The sequence below is a fragment of the Dioscorea cayenensis genome, chromosome 2 (assembly GCF_009730915.1).
Source record: "Dioscorea cayenensis subsp. rotundata cultivar TDr96_F1 chromosome 2, TDr96_F1_v2_PseudoChromosome.rev07_lg8_w22 25.fasta, whole genome shotgun sequence".
NCBI classification, from domain to species: domain Eukaryota; kingdom Viridiplantae; phylum Streptophyta; class Magnoliopsida; order Dioscoreales; family Dioscoreaceae; genus Dioscorea; species Dioscorea cayenensis.
Genome location: NC_052472.1, coordinates 905,687 through 924,335, shown reverse-complemented (window position 1 = coordinate 924,335; position 18,649 = coordinate 905,687). Strand labels below are relative to the sequence as shown.

The 18,649-nt window shown below is 33.8% G+C and overlaps 1 protein-coding gene across 1 annotated transcript; it reads right to left on the bottom strand.

Moving 5' to 3' along the window:
• Nucleotides 1-2,811: 2,811 nt before the first annotated feature.
• On the bottom strand, nucleotides 2,812-11,434 carry LOC120278186 (probable amino-acid acetyltransferase NAGS2, chloroplastic). Its single transcript, XM_039285117.1, has 10 exons — nucleotides 11,043-11,434; nucleotides 10,268-10,355; nucleotides 9,974-10,182; nucleotides 9,499-9,650; nucleotides 7,579-7,996; nucleotides 6,759-6,856; nucleotides 6,436-6,547; nucleotides 6,120-6,279; nucleotides 4,516-4,588; nucleotides 2,812-3,106 (listed from the first exon to the last, which is right to left on the bottom strand). Exons 1-10 carry the CDS (start codon nucleotides 11,373-11,375, stop codon nucleotides 2,953-2,955), a joined length of 1,797 nt encoding a protein of 598 aa, XP_039141051.1. The 5' UTR covers nucleotides 11,376-11,434; the 3' UTR covers nucleotides 2,812-2,952.
• Between the last annotated feature and the right edge of the window lie 7,215 nt (nucleotides 11,435-18,649).

Genomic DNA, 18,649 nt, shown 5'->3' with positions numbered 1-18,649 from the left:
AGAAAGAGTGAGAGTGATGAAACGGTTTGGGTTTGGAGTAGTTGTTTTTATAGGAAGAGAGAAAGATTGGTAGGACACGTGGAAGATGGTGATTGGGTGATTTTATGGTGTTTGGTGTTTTGTCATAATTGTGTGTATTTGTGGATTTGGTGTGCGTGTGAGATTTGAGTGAGTGGGGCCCATATGGAGGGACAGATGGCAAAGAATTAGAGAGGACGGTGAGTTTAGATCTAGTGGTGGATCCCATGTGTGTGTGTGAATAGTACAATAAGCTAATCAGAATTCGACGCGTGGCATGAGGAGGTTTGTTTATAAAAGTTTGGCAGGTGCTGAACGGCATAGATGGATCACGTTGGAGGTTAGTAATTCAAAGTTTTAATTTTTTTCATTTTTATTTTTTTATATTTATAACTATTATGAGAAATTAATTTTATATATATAATAAATTTTATGGATAAAGTTAAGTGGGGAGAGCTAGTGTTCGATGGTAAACTAATACAAGATTTATTTTATACCACTCATTTATAATGTCATCATTTTTTTAAAAAAAAATTACTTTTATCATTTATTTATTATTATTTTACTTTTCTTTTTAAAAAGACTTTTATCATTTATTACCGAGAAACAAAATTCGCACAATTTTTTTTTTTATTAGAATAACCAAAACCTAAAAACAGGTTTGAGGTAAATTATGGGAGTAATTTTTGAGGCTTTTTCTTTATTATTTATTTATTTATTTATTTATTGCGCAAATATTGAGAGAAGTGAAATTGGCATTTTTCCAATTCTCTATTTTAGATATATATATATATGTAACAAAATCCATTTTAGACCATTTTAGTCAAAAAAAGTTAAGACACCAAAATTTTTCTATTTTTTTTATTACACCAAAAATCAGAAATGTTTATTTTAGTGAACAACAAAGAAAATATCATAATTTCACTTTAAGGATGAAAAAAAACATAAATTAAATCTGCAAAATGTGGGAAGGATCAATTAAATAACAACTAATGATGTATCACAGGATACCATTATAGAAAATAGAAACAAATCAAAGAATATAAACATATTTATACAAAATTTAATAATTACTTTATCAAAAAAAATTACCAAAGCATTAAATATATTTCTTATGTAGTTTATATATATATATACATTAAATTTATTTATATATCCTAATTTTAGGGAATTAGAAATAACTTTTTTATTGCAAACTAAAAATATAATAACATCAAGTGAATCTCAACATATAACAAGCAAATCAAATATGAATATAAGAGTTTACTTTTCTAGATAACAATAATTATTTATTAATATCAATATTTAAAAAAACAATTATCAAAATACATTTATTAAAAATAATTAAATCTTTAATTCCGACAATAAAAGAATAATTAAAGAGAAGAAAACAACATTTAATTGATAACAATGATAGAGACCAAAGCACACAATTGTTATTACAAGCCATGCACAAACATCCAAAAGAACTTTGAAACCAATAACACATTAATATAAATAATTGAGTTTGGTTGTACATGTGTCAAAGAAGGTTGACTCAATCCAATTGTCCTTACAATTGAATTGATGGATATTTCATTATATAATTATTACACTATTAATATAATAAACTTTTAGACATTGACTAGCATTAAATTATTTATGATTATCTGACCAAGTTAGATGTATACTTAAACCTTATCAAAATTCAAAAGGTTTTCATATGATATTATAAAACCAAAAATTTTTAATTAGATTAATCAGAAAAAATGATGGATGCAATTCAATGAGTCATTCGGATTGAAAAAGAACATTTTAACTGTTTTCTAAAGATCAACAAAACTTTGTCATAATTCATGTATAACAAATAAATGAAAAGGTCTAGTTAGGATCATGTTAGTTTACACAATTTTCATCACAATATTATTACTCTAAACAGAGGTGTCAACCAAAACCATACCCAATTTATGTTAAGCAAGTTCAGATTGGATACAAATAAGCCCAATTATTGGTTAATATAAATTAGGCAACCAGTCTAATGGCTTGTGTAATCCGCATATAATATACTCCCTCCGTTCTTTTTTACTTGTCACATTTATCTAATTCACACCGATTAAAAAAAATTAATTAAAATTAGTTGGTTATCTATATTTTATAAAAAGATTTCATTACTTTTTAAAATTATCCCTATTTAAAACTCCACTAAGTGGAGTATATGATTAAATGCTTAGCTGATTGTAATTTATAGAAAATTATACAAGTAAATTAAATTAAAGAGTAAATTTGAAAAAAATATATTTAATCATGCACAAAACTTCTAATGTGACAAGTAAAAAAGAACAAAAAAGAGCTTCAAAACGTGAAAAAGTAACAGAGGAAATATAACTATATTAATTTTAATGAATTTATCTATTAATAAAACAATTTTTTTTAATCATAATGATTATGTTTTATAAAAATAAAATCACTAAAAAAAAATTCAACTTACCAAATACTTTATAAATATTTATTCTTATACCAATTCAATCCCATTGGGAGTCATTTCATTTCATACCATAAATCAAAACAAAATAACTTAAACAGGTCAAACTACAGAAATATGCCTACAATCAAAACAGAAAACTTCTTAAAACACTTCCAAAATCTCTAAAAAAAAATGTTTTATTTACATAGGCAGCAAACACATTCAACATTAGAGCCCTGGATGGCTGGATAGCATAGGTAGAAACAGAGTATGTTCAAAAAGATCACTGAAGTACTTCACAAAAAGAACAAAAGAAAAGAATGCATTTCCTAGAGAAATTTTCCACAATGTAACAACATAAATTATCATGTTTTAGCAAAATACTTATAAAGATTGATATTGATGTGTTTCATATAATCAAACAAGCACAATAGATAAAAGACAGTTCACAGATAAAAAGACCATTATTGGAAAGAATGTATACATACCTATTATCGACGGACAGAGCCATTAACATTGATTCCGCCAAGTTCTCGCTGAAGCTGCTTCACATAATATTTCGATCCCCGGGAAAAGTTTATCCTCTCCCTCCTCTCCTTTGGTATGTCCTCAACTGAACATTCTTTGAATCCTCGTCTCACAAACCTGTACCATATTTTAACAAGAACAATAATAATAATCATGCACATCCTCTTGAACAACTGCATGGCAAATGTGCTTTAATATATAGAATAAATTTTTGAAGAGGTCACTGTGTTATGGTCGATTTTTATTTTGATCACTGTATTTTAATTTGTATCTTTTTGGTCATCATGTATTGATTTTTTTTCAACGGATGGTCACTTATAGAATTTCGACCAAATTTGACTGATGTGGCAGTCGGAGATGCCACGTCACGTTATTTTAAAAACTATTCTATCCCAGCTAGAAAGGACACATGGATGATGACATGGCATAGGATTGATGTGTCCAATCCAGCTGGGCTGTGAAAACACTTTTATATAATGTGACGTGGCATCTCTAGCTGCCACTTCAGTCAAACTTGGCCGGAATTCCATGAGTGACCGCCAGGTGAAAAGAAATGAATACATGATAACAAAAAAGATACAAATTGAAACACAATGATCATAATGAAATTGGCCATAACACAGTGACCTTCTAAAAAATTTACCCTCAATATATACCTACCAAAATAACAAGGAACATTTGGATATTTGGATATTTAAATACAGTCAAAAGATAACTTGTATTACAAAATATTTTCATGGTTTAGATGCTATTTTTTCCTAAAATAACTACTGTTTCATGTTCCTAAATCCTTAATTATCCATCAGATTTCCCTGAAGGGCAATGCATTTACCAATATCTAGTAAATCAAATAAATTTTTGAGACGAGATTAACTAATACTCTCTCCATTCCTGGATAAGTGACATTTAAGGAAGGAAACTTTGCTCCTGGAAGGATGTTTTAGAAAAAGAAGATAGCACTTCAACTTTTTTTCCAAATTTACCCTTGCTTTAACAATTCTCAAACTCCTTAAATTCCTGAACTCAACTATGCCAATTTTCTTCAACTTGCTCATTAAAATTGATCAAACTCCTTAAAACAATCAACTACTGAGACACAAAATTAAATGAGATTGGTGAGAGTGATGTTGTGTGGGCGAGAATTAGTACAGTAATAATTGGGAGTATTTTCCCTAAAAGAATATTTTAATCGAAAAGTCCTATGATTTAGGCTATTAAATGTTCTCCTTAATCCTAATACTAAAACCTTAGAAGGACACTTAGTTGGGAATGGAGGGAGCATTACCAAATGCCCGCTCAATAGACTGATTTTATTCAGTGTGAACCAAGGAAGGACACTTAGAAACAAAGACATGTTGCTCTGACTGCAGAAATATAAAAGCAACAGCTAGAATCTACAAGCTATGGCCATTAGATTGCATAGAACAAGCAAAACTAAAATATTAAATAAATTGACATATGTACTGAAGAAAGAACTTGTTGAAAATTTGTGTCATCATTCAAGATTTCAAGGTCAAGTAGCATACCAATCCGCAGTCCGGGTTGTAAGCAGGAAAAGTTTCTCTAAGCCAAGGGATGATGCCTTCTTTTCGACATAATCTGCACATACCAAGTTTTTTAACTTAGCAACATACAAGGAAACATCTAACTTAATGAAACTGTGGTTTACCCATATTTTGTCCAAAAAGCAAGAAAGAAAGAAAGAAAGAAAGAAAGAAAAAATAAAAGAAAAAAGAAAAAGAAAAAAAGAGAGATTACAAGTGCATCATCCATGTAAAAGCTGACAAGCCTTCACAAAGTGATTCAAGCAGTGTGTGCACTACCAACATATTAAAAAAAAAAATCATGTAATGCCAAATTTTTTTGATAAAGCAATATCGGTATCTTATGATGATGGCTACCCAACTTCATTATGACATTGATCACTCTGGTTATGCCACAGGAACATGTTATCATGCATGCTACAAGACCTATTAGAGGTAAGATAACAACTTATCTCGACATATTGCCTGCATATCAATATATAAAGGAATCAAAAACATTTTCACTGTCAGGTCTTATCTGGTGTATCATTCAGATTGGGTATGTAGTTTTAGTGATACCATTGGGAGAACACAAATTATCCACACCAGTTTGAAGGAAGGATAAGCCTGAAATTAGCCTGTATATGTTCTATTTCATCTTGATTTCGGACTTTCCAGTTTCATACTTGTATGGAATAAATCAAATTCCCTTTGTGTGGTGCATAGATGGCAGTGAATTGCATTATAAAGCCCCTTCATACGCCATTGAGATAGGGTAGGTTCAAATGCCCTGAAGTTGAGAATAAAATCATTACATAAAATGCTGAATTTGACGGAGCAAAATGGTCCAAGGAAATGTATGCAATGGCATATGCATGTAAAAATTTAAGTTCACCACACTACCATGCTTGTAGGGCTTTCAATCAATCAAGCTACTAGCTTGATTTCAAGGCTTCAAGCTATAGATAAAAGCTTCAACTCGGCTTGAAATATCAAGAAATTGAACTGAACTAAAGCTTTGTTTTTTAGGGCGAAATTAAGCTCGATCAAGCTCACTAAATTGCTTGAAATAGATAAATATGTTATAATTTTTATATATTTACAATATTTTATTGTTATCCATTATATTTTTATATTCAAAATATTATATAATCCGTATTGTTTATCATTAAAAACAAACTCAAACTATAAATAATGCTTTAGTTTCGAGCTAAATCGAGCTGAATTTGAATTCCTGAAAATTAATTGATTAAATTTTCATTTCGAGCTAATTTGACCACGCCTTAAGCTTTCAAAATTAATCAAGCCAAGCTTGAACAAACCTTTTCGAGCTAGCTACTCAATTATGAACCAAAACCAAGCTACTCAATTTCGCACCGGGCTCTTAGTAGGCCCAACCCAATCAAGCATGGCTAGTTTACAGCCCTACATGCTTGATCTCAATGAAGGCCATAAAGTCAGCAATTGCATGAGGAATTATGTCAGTACAGTGATCATAGGATAAAGCTATCTGTGTATTAGTTCAAAGCCATCACCCAAATTATTTTTGCTGGAGCTATAAATAATAATAAAACTTGCTGACCCTTATCATATTTTAATAAGCATACCAAGCAATTTATCTCCTTGCCCATTCCCACGGCATTCTGGAGACACGGCAATAGCTGCAACTTCACCACACTTCTCCTTGATGTAAGGAAAGAGAGCCGCACAGGCAATGATGGAGCCATCTCTTTCTACAACTATGAAGGAATCTAATGTTTGAAGAAGCTGAAATCACAATAGTATATTAAAAGCATGTAGGTACCCATGCTCGGTTATGGATGCAAGTAAAAATAATATAATAGACAGTAAGCATGTCGAAGATATAAAAACAAGTACATGGAAATACAAATGAATTCAGGGAAAAAAATGAAGGGCATAGACCTCTTCATCAGTTCTTTGAACCAATGTCCCAGAAACCTCTAAAGGCTGAATAAGTTGTCTTATTCCAGGAAGATCTGTCACTCTAGCAGTCCGAGTTCCCTCATAAACACCTCTGGCATGAATGACAAAATAATGCAACAGTAATTCACATTGTCGAGTATTTAAGCAGTTTTTTCAAGAAACCCATTTCTTAGAGAAAAGAACAGATTTCATATTAATTGTTCAAGCTTTTCATAACTATACATTAAGTTATAATATAGGTTATCCAAATGAAATTATCAGAAAAATGGGATACATCTTAATCAGAGAAGGTGGTTTCTTACCTAGCAATCATTGCCCCAACTCCATCTCTTGTAAACAATTCAAGAAGCAAAGCCCCATGTTGGGAACCATCTAGTAGATGAACCCTTTGAACTCCACCCTGACCAGGAAAAAATTAATTGCCTGAATGAAGAATGCAGGAAAGCTAATGAAAAGATCTATGAAGAAGACAATGAGTCACAGGTTGAAGACCATTCCTCCAATAATGTTTGCAAGAAATTTACATGGCAATGAATATGCCTGTGGACAAAATACAATGAAAAGGAATCGCTAAATCCAGCTTTTTGCTAAGAGAGCTCCTCTCTAGCAAGAAGATCCAAGCTTTGCCAAACAAAATTTGCTATACACAAATTAATGGATATTATCATATAAATTAATTAACATGTCCAGGAATAATGAAATTTCCAAGAACCTGCACAGAGTCCCTTGTTCTTGTGACAATGTTCATCCATCCCAATTTCAAGTGTTCATAATTCTTGAAATATCAACTTTCAAAATGACATCATAGCTTATATTTAAAGTTCAGATGGAAAACATGCTTATGCAACAGTGGGCACAAGAAACCATTCCCTAGGATTGGAATCCTGATCACCAGAGATGAGCAAAAAAAAAAAACAGTCCTTAAAAGTTGTAAAAGTTGTACCTTCAGTAAAGCAATATGAAATTTAGAAACAGCGTTATATGGTATATAATAAAATATGCACAAATGTACATTAAAGACAAAGCTGGAAAGTTGAAGGATGACAAATTATCATAACAATACCACAAAACAAACTCAATAATAAAAAAGAATAAACAATGATGCATAGTATAATAGCATACTCTGCAAACAAATGCCGCAGCAGCTAATTCTGAAAGGTAGCCATTTAATCTACTCAGCCTCTCTTCACCCCCAACAGCAAATCCCTGTTCACTGGACCATAGACCATTCCCATTGTCAAAACCAACACCATTCTGAAATGCAGTATAGAACTTCTCACTGAAACCTTTCCAAAGAGGTTCACTAGCTCCATTTGAATCTAGATGGCCCAAACAATTGGCATCATCATCACAAACAGCTTTTACATAGTTTGCAGCTATTTCACTCTGTTTAGCTCGATTTCTAATTAACAAATCCGCATCTTCAAGAGTCATGAAATGAATAGATCGTCCTTGTTCATCTAGAATCTGACCATCCACAATGCAGATCAGCTTATCAGCCTTGACAGCTAAGGCGCAGGCAGTGGCAACCTCATATGTGCTGACATTCACCAATATAAAGGTCAGAAGACAAGTAATGGAAATAAGAGCTTTAAACCAATCTAGAAAATACAAAATGCATTTAAAAGTAATCCACTCATCAGATGCATCATGTTTATGCCGAACAAACTGAAGGTTAATTTAAAATGCAAATAAAGTCTGTAAAATAAGAAGGGCCCTTGCACCAAATTACAATCAGCAGTAAAGGAAGAGAACCTCATGAGTAGCTCGCTGCAATTTGTATATGTACACTTATATGAGCTATGAATGACCAAGGCTGAGTGAAACTGTAAAAGACAGTGCACGCAAACAAAGGCACAGAACAATTCACTTCCGAAACAAGGAATTGGCTTAATCTAACTGTGTATCACAGCTGTTTTTTTAATCACTATTTGATTAACCACTTTACTGCTTAGCCTTGAGGTTGAAGTACAAAATATATTGAGGGCCTCAAACTTTCCTTAGCAATTGCATATCCTCATATCCTGAACAGTTTTTGACTTGATAATCATTTCAGTCAGCTCTACTTATTGTCTTATTACATCCTTATATCACCAACACTGTCTCTTCTAAGTGTTCATTATTCTTCCTGGAATTTATCCCTAAAATATGAAAAGCACTCATATTAGATTTATATACTCCTTGCCAGTTTTGATAGTTCGAGTCAACTTCTCATCTGTAACATATTTTTAAATTTCTTTGTCTATGAAAATTATATCTCCAGTTTAAATATTGTCACTACATATAAAAGTTTACAGCCACAGCAAAACATAAATAATATGGCCCCTCATATCAGATTCTTTGCAAGTGAGCAATATCATCATCTATGAAATCTCAAATGAAGTCTCTACTCAAAAGGTGAACCATACACTTTCTTGGTTCTACATCTTAATCACCTACGCTGCTCCTGATGCAAGATCTGGTATCTATTCAGCTTAAGCTACCACTTGAACAGAATGTTGCTGCCATAATAAAGCCAAATTCATGTCAATTCTTGCACATCTTTAATGTGCATTTGTGAAAGAGGTCACCAAAGAAATTCTCTGGTTATTCCTACAAAACCAAATCAAAATCAATCCACTTCTTAAGCTAACCCATAATGTGGAAAATTTGTTGTAGATTAAACATAAGAAAAGCTGTATAGCTATTATACTTCATAACCCACAGAATAGGTGTCCCTATGTAAATTGTGAATTTGCAAATACATTTGTCCTTGAGTAATGAAAATCCTTGTCTCCCAAAACTATAACCAGCAATCAGCTTGCAATAGCATATCAAATACTATAAAAACTCAAGAATTGTACTTGGGGTGATTTGAAATAAAAACTTGATAATATGTACAAGGCTGCCATTACATAAAACACATTAACCTGCTTGTTCAAAATTTGAAATATGCTTATTACTTTGTTAGAAATCTCCAAATAAAGAAAACTGAGATCCACTCCAGAAATTGAGGTGATTAATCCAAACAACAGATCTTTTCAGAAGAGCAAATAAGCATACTTGCAGTTTAAAACTTCTCCGGTGCTGGAATAACCCAGGTTGCTTACTATAACTATGCAATCTTTGTCAAGCTGATCTCGTATTCGTGAAACATCTATTTTTTTAACTTCTCCTGTTTCTCCAAAATCAATACCCTTGACAACTCCTCTTCTCTGCCAAAATATAAGCAAGAAACATTTAAAAGCCATATAAGTAGATCAAGCATCAGTTAGATTTCTGTGCATCTATATTGGCAAGAACCAGTTTAAATGATCAATAATAAAACCAAATATGACTGCAACTAAATGTTAGCGAGTTATTATGACAGTTAGGAGCAACTCTGATGAAGTTTATTTGTAATTTTCTTATTATCAATATGGAGCAATAAACAGCCAGCTCTTAAATAAAAATGTATGAACCATCCACGCTGCAGAATAAGGTAATAATAATTACTCATCATTCAAACATAATTCAAAGTGAATGGAAAATATGTTACCTTTGCTGCAAGATAATTTCCACTGTCAACACTAACTCCAAGTTCATGCCAACGACTATTTTCACCATGTCGCCGAAGATTTAAAATAGGAGGTCCAGGAGAAAGCTTTGCCTCAATCGTAACACGAGACCTCCCAGCTGCTTCCATCGCTGCCTCTAACGCAACAGAATCAGTGATTCTATATTGGCCAACATACTTGGCCTTGCTTCCTGTAACACACTATCCATGAGTTTTTCAAGTGAAATTTTCAAATAATTTTGGTGTTAAAAAAGGAGCAGTGGCATTAGCGCTGACCTCTCTCTTTCAAAAGTTTATCAATTAGGACATGAGTTCCCGGAACAAGGATAAATTTGATCCCAAGACCATGAAGAAGTGAAATGTCCTGCATACAGATGCATGCAAAATTATAAATGAAAGCAATCAAATAAACAAGAACTTGTACAAAACAAAGCCCTTAAAGATGAATACAGCATACAACCAAACACACAGCTTTTAAATTTTCAAAGAAGAAAAAATATTCAAACTCATAAACTAAAAAGAAAAATTAAAGGTTAGGACACAAATAATTTTTACAGTACCTCTAAAATCTTAGCATCACATAACAAGTGAAAAAGGTGTCTGCATGATTCACGAAAGAGAACTCAGAACATAAAATCATTCTCCTTTAGTAAAACATTTTATAAAGTACCTCCTTTGGGTTAACCCTAGCTCATCTTAACTGTAAGTCTGTAATTACTAATGTCTCATGCAAATCTGTAATACCACCCAAATTTCAAGACCATTTCCTACTGTTCAGGAACTTAGCATTAAAAAACACTCATCAGGGCCGCAAGGAAAAAAAACCATTTTTCATTAAAAAAATCACATATTGACACCTAGTCAATGCAAATCAACGTAGATTTCAGGTTTTTTTATCTCTTGAAATGCCCTTAATAATAAAAATTATGAAATAAAATGCATTGAAATTACAATGTACCTCGATTTCAAGCCTTGCTTACAGAAACAAGCAATTGTATCCAATTTTCCCAAATCTAGCAACACATCAACGATAACACATCCGCATTATTACCTGAAGAATGCTATCCAAATGAGGGCTATCCACGATCTCCCCAGATATCACCACCACGAAAATACTTCCCCGGTGGCCTCTAATGTACGGCCAAGCCTGCCGGAACCAAGAAACGAACAGCTCGTTCTCCGAGAACGAATCACCGGAGGAAACAATCTCCCGAACCGCATCATCCAAGACACACCCAATCGATAGCCCTCTAATTCGCAAAGATCGTGACCTCGAGAGGCAAGGGGACATCCACGAAGCCATGAATCGAGGGTTACGCTTGGGAACCAACATTCCTCTGGGAGATCGGGTGGAGATCAACGGCGGCGAGCACGATGAGGCCATGGCGGCGAAGCCCTAGAGGGCGAGCAACGGTGAATGGCGGGAAGCGGAGAAAGAGAACAATGGGTTAGGTTAAATTTTTGAGGAGGTCACTGTGTTTTGGCCAATTTCCACTCTGGTCATCATTTTTCAATTTGTATCAAAGTGGTCATCTGAATTCGATTTTATTTCACCGAGCGGTCACTCTTTGATTTCCGGCCAAATTTAGTCGACGTGGCAGCCGAGAGTAAATGCACGTCACATTAAATAAATTATTTCCTCACACCCATCCGGACTTGACACGTCGGAAGTCCACGTCATTTTTAATTAACCCACTCAACAAGCTCGGTCAACAGATCAACATCTTCTTCACTTCCCCTCTTTCAAGTTCATGTTTTTCAGCAGAGCTAAGGGAAGAGAATCAGTGGATGGTTTTCCCCCAGGCCGACAGGGAAACGAAACGAAAGATTGGAAAAGAACCTAGACCTTCGTACTTAGGGCATCGTCGGATGGAGTTGAAAGTTAGGGGCATGTGAGTGAGTTCACAGGGGAATGCTTGTAGAAGTGATTTTGGAGTTTTTCATGATTGTATAACCCATCCGGTCTTCGAGAGGAAGGTGGAAGAGAATGGCTAGTGATGTGCGGTGAGATGATGTTCTAAAAAGCAATCATAATTCTTTTTGTGCGCTTTGAGATTATGGTCGCAGATTATACATCAATCATAATTCTTTTTATGTCTTGGGTTGAGATTATGGCTCAGACTTATACATGTTGTAATTATACATCAATCATAATTCTTTTTCTTTTTTTTTTATGCAGTTTGAGATTATGGCTGCGGATTATACATGTTGTAATTACACATCAATCATAATTCTTTTATTTTTGTGCGCTTTGAGATTATGGGCTGCAGATTATACATGTTGTAATTATACATGTGTGCAATGAAAAACCATGGATGAATTGCTCGCAGATTAATAGTCTTGAATTGTTGCAGATTTCAGATTCATAGTCTTGAGCTGGTACATATTGCAGATTCATAGTCTTGAATTGCTGCAGATTCATAGCCTTAAATTGCTGCAGATTGCAGATTCATAGTCTTGAGTTGCTGCAGATTGCAGATTCATAGTCTTGAATCTGCCGCGATTCATAGCCTGAATTGCTCGCAGATTCATGATTCATAGTGTTGAGTTCGTTTGCAGATCGCAGATTCATAGACTTGAATTGCTGTAGATTCATAGTCTTGAAATGAATTTAATTAAAAGTGCTGAATATCACTCCTGATCAACACCTTCTTCTCTACTAGTTTCCTCCTAGAGCGGTTTCTTGAGCTCTTCGTGCTCATCGAGCACAATCTTCATTACTATCAACCCCACCATCATCCTCCTCACTATTCAAACCGTAGTCGAGTCATTAATATCACTCCCATCGGCTTCCTCATCTTCGGGATCTTCATCTACATGGTCCCCGCACACCTTCATTGCTCGCATTTTCTTCTCGATTCATGTTCCCGCACATGTTCGTGGTCTTCATTCAAATGATTAACTTGTTTACATGCTCATGTTCCCGTACACCTTCATTGCTCGCATCTTCTTCGTCTTCAGGGTCTTCATTTAAATGATTAACTTGTACTGATTCATGTTCTTCAGGATCTTCTTCAACTTGATCAATGTCTTCTGATCCATGTTCTTGCACAGCTTCATTCATTTCTTCTTCTTCAGTATCTTCATCTAAATGACCAGATTGTTGTACTTGGACGTCCTGCACATCTTCATTGCCTTCCAAATCTTCTGTAACTTCATGTAAATGATCACATTGTTGTACTTGGACCTCATTCAATAGCTTCACATAAATACTTATATGCTTACTCTGGCCCACATTCGAAGCCATTCTAATGACATCCGAATCACTTTTTTTATTTCTCTCACACTATCTCGCTTTCACGGAACCAAAAAGCTGTATCCCTCTGTAAATACTCAACTCACGGGCCATATGTTCAAGCTCTATTCTTGATAAAAAAATCACCATCACGAAGTCCACAACACCGCCATCCTATACTCACTCCTCTTTTGAATGTCACCCATCCCGAAAACATGGTATTGAAAAAAATAGTCAAGAATTGAACCCGGCAACATCAAAGCAAAGTGTGTTAAAAAAATTCATCATATAATTATAACCCTAAAAAAAAAAAATTTCCTCATCAATTGAAAGGGCTACACAACTATCAACTATCAATAAAATACAACATCACTGATAATTTCCAATTCACAACCCATTCAAAAATTAGGATTAGGTCATTTGAAAAAGTAGTGTTTAATCACAAGAGACAACACCCCCCAAAAATCTTCTATGCCATGCTTCTTAAAAATGTTCACAAGTGTAAAAAACAACTATGGATGTAATCAATTCCACAAAAAAACCAAATTTAACATGTTTGTTGACAATCTTCTTAAAAAGTTTGAACACCTTTCATAGATTTAAGACATTCCCATCGGGCGCTTCATCTTGAGCAAATCAATGTACAAAAATGATGAGGTAATGTGACTTACGGTATACTGGAGCTTCATCTTGTGCACCTCTTACCCGCCAAGCGTTCGACATGATGTACGGAGATGGCTACCACCTCGTGCCGTGCCCCTAACTCCAATCGCTCGCAAATCATGAATTTGGACTCCTCCTCTTCCTCTCCCCGCTTTCCCCACAACTCTTCGGTGATCGGCTTCTCGGATGATCGGGTACGAAGTTAGGGATTGTAGGGGTCGGGTATAGGGCCCTCTCACGAGAGAAGGGAAAGAGGGGAAATAAGAAGATGGTGACTGTGCGCTGACTGAGCTTGTTAAGTGGGTTAATTAAAATGACGTGGACTTCGCTGACGTGTCAAGTCCAAATTGGTGTGAGGAAATAATTTATTTAATGTGACGTGGCTACTCCTATCGAATTTGGCCGGGAAATCAAAAGAGTGATCGCTTTCGAGTGAAATGAAATCGATTCGGATGACCACTTTGATACAAATTGAAAAATGATGACCAAAGTGGAAATTGGCCAAAACACAGTGACCTCCTCAAAAATTTACCCCAATGGGTTATATGAGGGTTTTTTCCGTAATGCACCCTGAAGTATTTTTTATTTGAAAATAACGTATAACCCCCTGAAAGATTCTATATTTTCAAACGTGAAAAAAAAAACTTGAAAAATTAGTAGAGCATAAAATAAAAGTAAAATATAAGCCAATGGTAGCACTAGCCCAGTGGCATTGTTACAATACAAGGATATGCAATACACGGGATTTATATAGTAATTGTAGCAATACTATTAATAATCACTCTCAGCTCATGTACTGTTCACAGTATTATTTAAATGGGTCTAGTGTGTTTTTTATGAAAGATGTTATATCCCTCTAGGATTGCATGGCATTAGGATTTATTAATTTTGCTTGGTTCTTGAAAAACTTTTGTGCATACACATGGCAGGACTTTCATCACCTCATATAATGCCTTGCCGAGTTAATAAATTTCTAGGTGATTAATAAATTATTGGTGTGCCACCATACCTATCTATCTCTTAACAACTTTTTAAATGAAACCAATGCATGTCACCTTTGTTATTAAAAAATAAAATAAAATGATCTATAATTCTTGATAATTTTCATAATAACCTATAAATACCATCTAATATTTTCACTTATCTATCATCTATGGATCCTTGTTTTTTTTAACTAAATGCATATGCAATCACTAATGATATTTTTATCAATCTTTTCTTGTTTTTGTAATATTAAAATTGCCGCTAATTCTTCTTTCCCTTTTCCTCTTCATGAAATTTTTTTCTTATTTTTTTATTTTTTTATTTATTTCTCTCAGTTGATGATGTCCTCTTCTTCTTCCACATACTCTCCTTTCAAGCATTCATTTTTCACTTCTTCATATTTTTTTTGTACCTTATATTTGTTTATCGTGCTTGAGCATTTCCGCCTTTTTTTTTTCTCTCTCTCTCTCCTTTCTCTTATTTATGTTCTTATTATAGGTCAATCCAAACTCCTGTGCTTAGCCATTAAAACATTCATCCATTTTGCATGAGTGTTAAGAAGGGTGAAAGAAAAGAAATAGGAGTGTGTAATGAACATCAATCAAAGATGAACAACACTAATAGATCTTGATTCACCAATCAACCAAATGGCACCTTAATTGAATCAAACCTAATTAATCACATAAATATTGATTCATCAACCACATTCAAGCTAGAATTGCATGAATATAATTTCCATAGCAATAAGGACAATAATGAAAGTTTATAATCATCAATAATAGATTGAATCATAGTTCTAATTCTCCACAAACAAGAACAGTATGCAAGAACAAAACGAGATGAAAAAAACGGTAGTAAGATAACTAAACCCAACAGCTCCCGCCACCGGATTCCTCTCTCTTCTCCGCAGAGATAAGCCTTAGGGCTTGCTTGGGAGGGATAAATAAAGGTTTTGTAAGGGAATGTTATTGACCAAGCCTTGCTTGGATCCAAGGTTGTATGGAAGGTAGGGTAGTTGGGGATTAAATGGAGAGTTGAAAAACCTCCAATAGCTCTATCTTCTCTGTAGAGATGAGCCTCGGGTGGCACTTCTACTATAATCCCAAGTTCTCCTCATCTTCTCCTATTTATCCCAATATGAAGTCCTACAACGAACATTGGCTCACATGTTGATCAGGCAGTGGCTCTCCTCTCTTTAATACCATTTGGCACTGCTTTTCTTTGATGAAGATGCTCCACTTGGCTTCATACTAAGGCCATCTCCTTAACATTAGCAACATTAATTAATTTGTCCACTAGCCTTATATCATAATGCCCTTCTTTTTTACTTCCACCTGGTCATTGACAATTCATCATTGGATATGCTTCCAATTTGAAATTTAGCAAAGTGAGTCCAGCATAATTCCACAGTTAAGAGACTATGAAGGAAGGCGAAAGAGGAGATATTAGAGTAGTATAGAATAACTTAGGGTCTGTTTGGCTGCAAAATAAAAAAATATAGCATAATTTTATTATGTAGGAACTCAAAGTGATTATTACAGAAATTTTGGCATATTTAATTATTACAGAATGAGCGTTTGGTTAACAAAATAAAAAAAAAATTAAGAAGACTAGGTGATCGATTACCGGACCTCTGGTGGATTGGTGGCCAGTTGCCGGAGGTCGGTCGGACCTCCGATGGCCGGACCACTGGTGGCCAGTCGTCGGAGACCACTCGGTAGGCAATCGAAGCACTGGTGGAACAGTGGCCAGTCGGCAAAAATCGGCCAAACAACCGTGGACAGCCGGTGTGTCACCGGAGGCCACCCGGACTTGTGGACGGTCGTCGGAGGCTGGCCGGACTGACGATCGCTGATCGGTGGAGGCCGGTTGGACTGATGGCCGGTTGCCGGAGGCCAGCCGGACCAGTGGCCGGTCGCCGGAGGTTGGCCGGACCGTCGGTGGACCGATGGTTGGTGGCTAAATCAAAATGAAGAGAGTGACTTTTTGCAATGAGAAAATATTCCACACTTAGTGGAATATTTTTTTATGTCATAATACTTATATTATGTCATAATTTTATACTTTAAAAAAAGTACCCAAACAGTAATATGACATAATTTTCAGAAAATGTTAAATTATGCCATATTGTATGAATTATGTCATAATTTCTGGCTATCCAAACAGACCCAGTAGTTAGGATATTGGAAAGCAAGTATGAATTGTCACTTGCTTATAAGACGGGGCCATTGTCTACTTAGATAATATATCTACTTGCTTAAAAATCATGAGCAACCTATTTGGAATCTAAGAAAAATAGGTAAGTTTTATTTGCTTTTAGATATCTATCACCTTATAAAATTATAAGATCATTAGTGTATTTGCTCCAATTTAGGTTGTAGGTTTAATTATTGTAGTTATCATGTTACTCACCTAAAATCATGGATTTCCTACTCATGAGTTAAGAAGTGTTGGTTCAAATATATAACATTTTAACTTTATTATTGTAAATAAGATAGGTTGATGGTTACATTTTTGGTTTTATCATTTATTCATAATTCGCATACTGATCACTCTCAAAGAGTAAGAGTGAATAGCTAAATAAATAAATAAATGAAAAACTACGAACAAAGAAAGAAAGTAATCTAAACAACTAACTAAGAGAAGTATATAAAATATATATAGTAGCCGTAAGAAATGTTAGTTCAAATATATAAAAATTTAATTGTAAGTTAATTATGTAAAATAACTTAGTGGTTAAGATATTGAAATTTCAACTGGGATTGAAATCTCATGCTTATGTCTTAACAGGGTGTGAAATAAGAAAAATAATATCATGGACAAGTTGCGAGAAGGTGAAATTATAACTTCAAGATTAACAAATGTTTTTTGATTTAATTTGAGCTATAGGAGAATAAAACTTAAAAACAAATATTGTTAATCAAGTAAAATTAGAGTGATGGGAGATTGAAGGAAAAACATATTTTTAACATTTTTGATTTCTAGTGAGGAAAACATGAGCGAGAAACACTTGAAAATTTAAATTTGAAGTCTCTCTATTACCATCATCTAACATAAAATCATTACAAAAATGAGAGGCGAATGTGTGACAATGTATAACAATGAGAAAAGTCACTAGACCTGTTTGTAGTATATTAATAACACAATCATATTCATATAGAAGCACAAATTAAAAAAAAAAAAAAAACTTTTGCCTTTGAGGTGATAAGTTATCAATTGACCATTGTTGCAGGAGGTTGAGGGTTGGACAATTTTTACAATGCGATTGCGGCATAAATAGAGTGTATATGATGACTTATCTACATTAAAAAGAAAACAATCATTTTAATTATTGTATTTTAAACTAAAATCAAATTATAAAATTAACTTATTTTACCAACAACCTTTAATCTACTGACCAATATATAAGGTAAAGGTATATGATATATCTTAACATGGTTTGTTCACCTTAAAAAAAAAAAACAAATTTTATATTTTAAAATTAATTTTCACAAAACAAACTCTCCTATCACAATAAGCCAACGACCCTCCTCAATTGAGTAAAAAAAACTCTAAACTCATAGTATAAATTACACTGATAATACCAATTAATTTATATTAATTTTGGTTATTCAAAAATCAATCTACACATATACATAATTTTGGTTATTTAAAAAATAATTTTATTTTGTGTGTATATGTATTAAATTAAACAAGAAATAAAATTCCTTTTTAAATTTAAAACCGGGAAAAAAAATCCTTTTTATTTTCTATATTATTTTTCTGAAAACCCGCGC

What these genes read in the sequence shown, in the direction of transcription:
- LOC120278186 (XM_039285117.1), bottom strand. Translation starts at nt 11,375, where the DNA reads ATGGCCTCATCGTGCTCGCCGCCGTTGATCTCCACCCGATCTCCCAGA. An exon ending in TAAACTTTTGAAAGAGAGAG is followed by an intron (nt 10,183 to 10,267) that starts GTCAGCGCTAAT and finishes AGTGTGTTACAG; the next exon opens with GAAGCAAGGCCAAGTATGTT. An exon ending in CTGCGGCATTTGTTTGCAGA is followed by an intron (nt 6,857 to 7,578) that starts GTATGCTATTAT and finishes TTTCCTGGTCAG; the next exon opens with GGTGGAGTTCAAAGGGTTCA.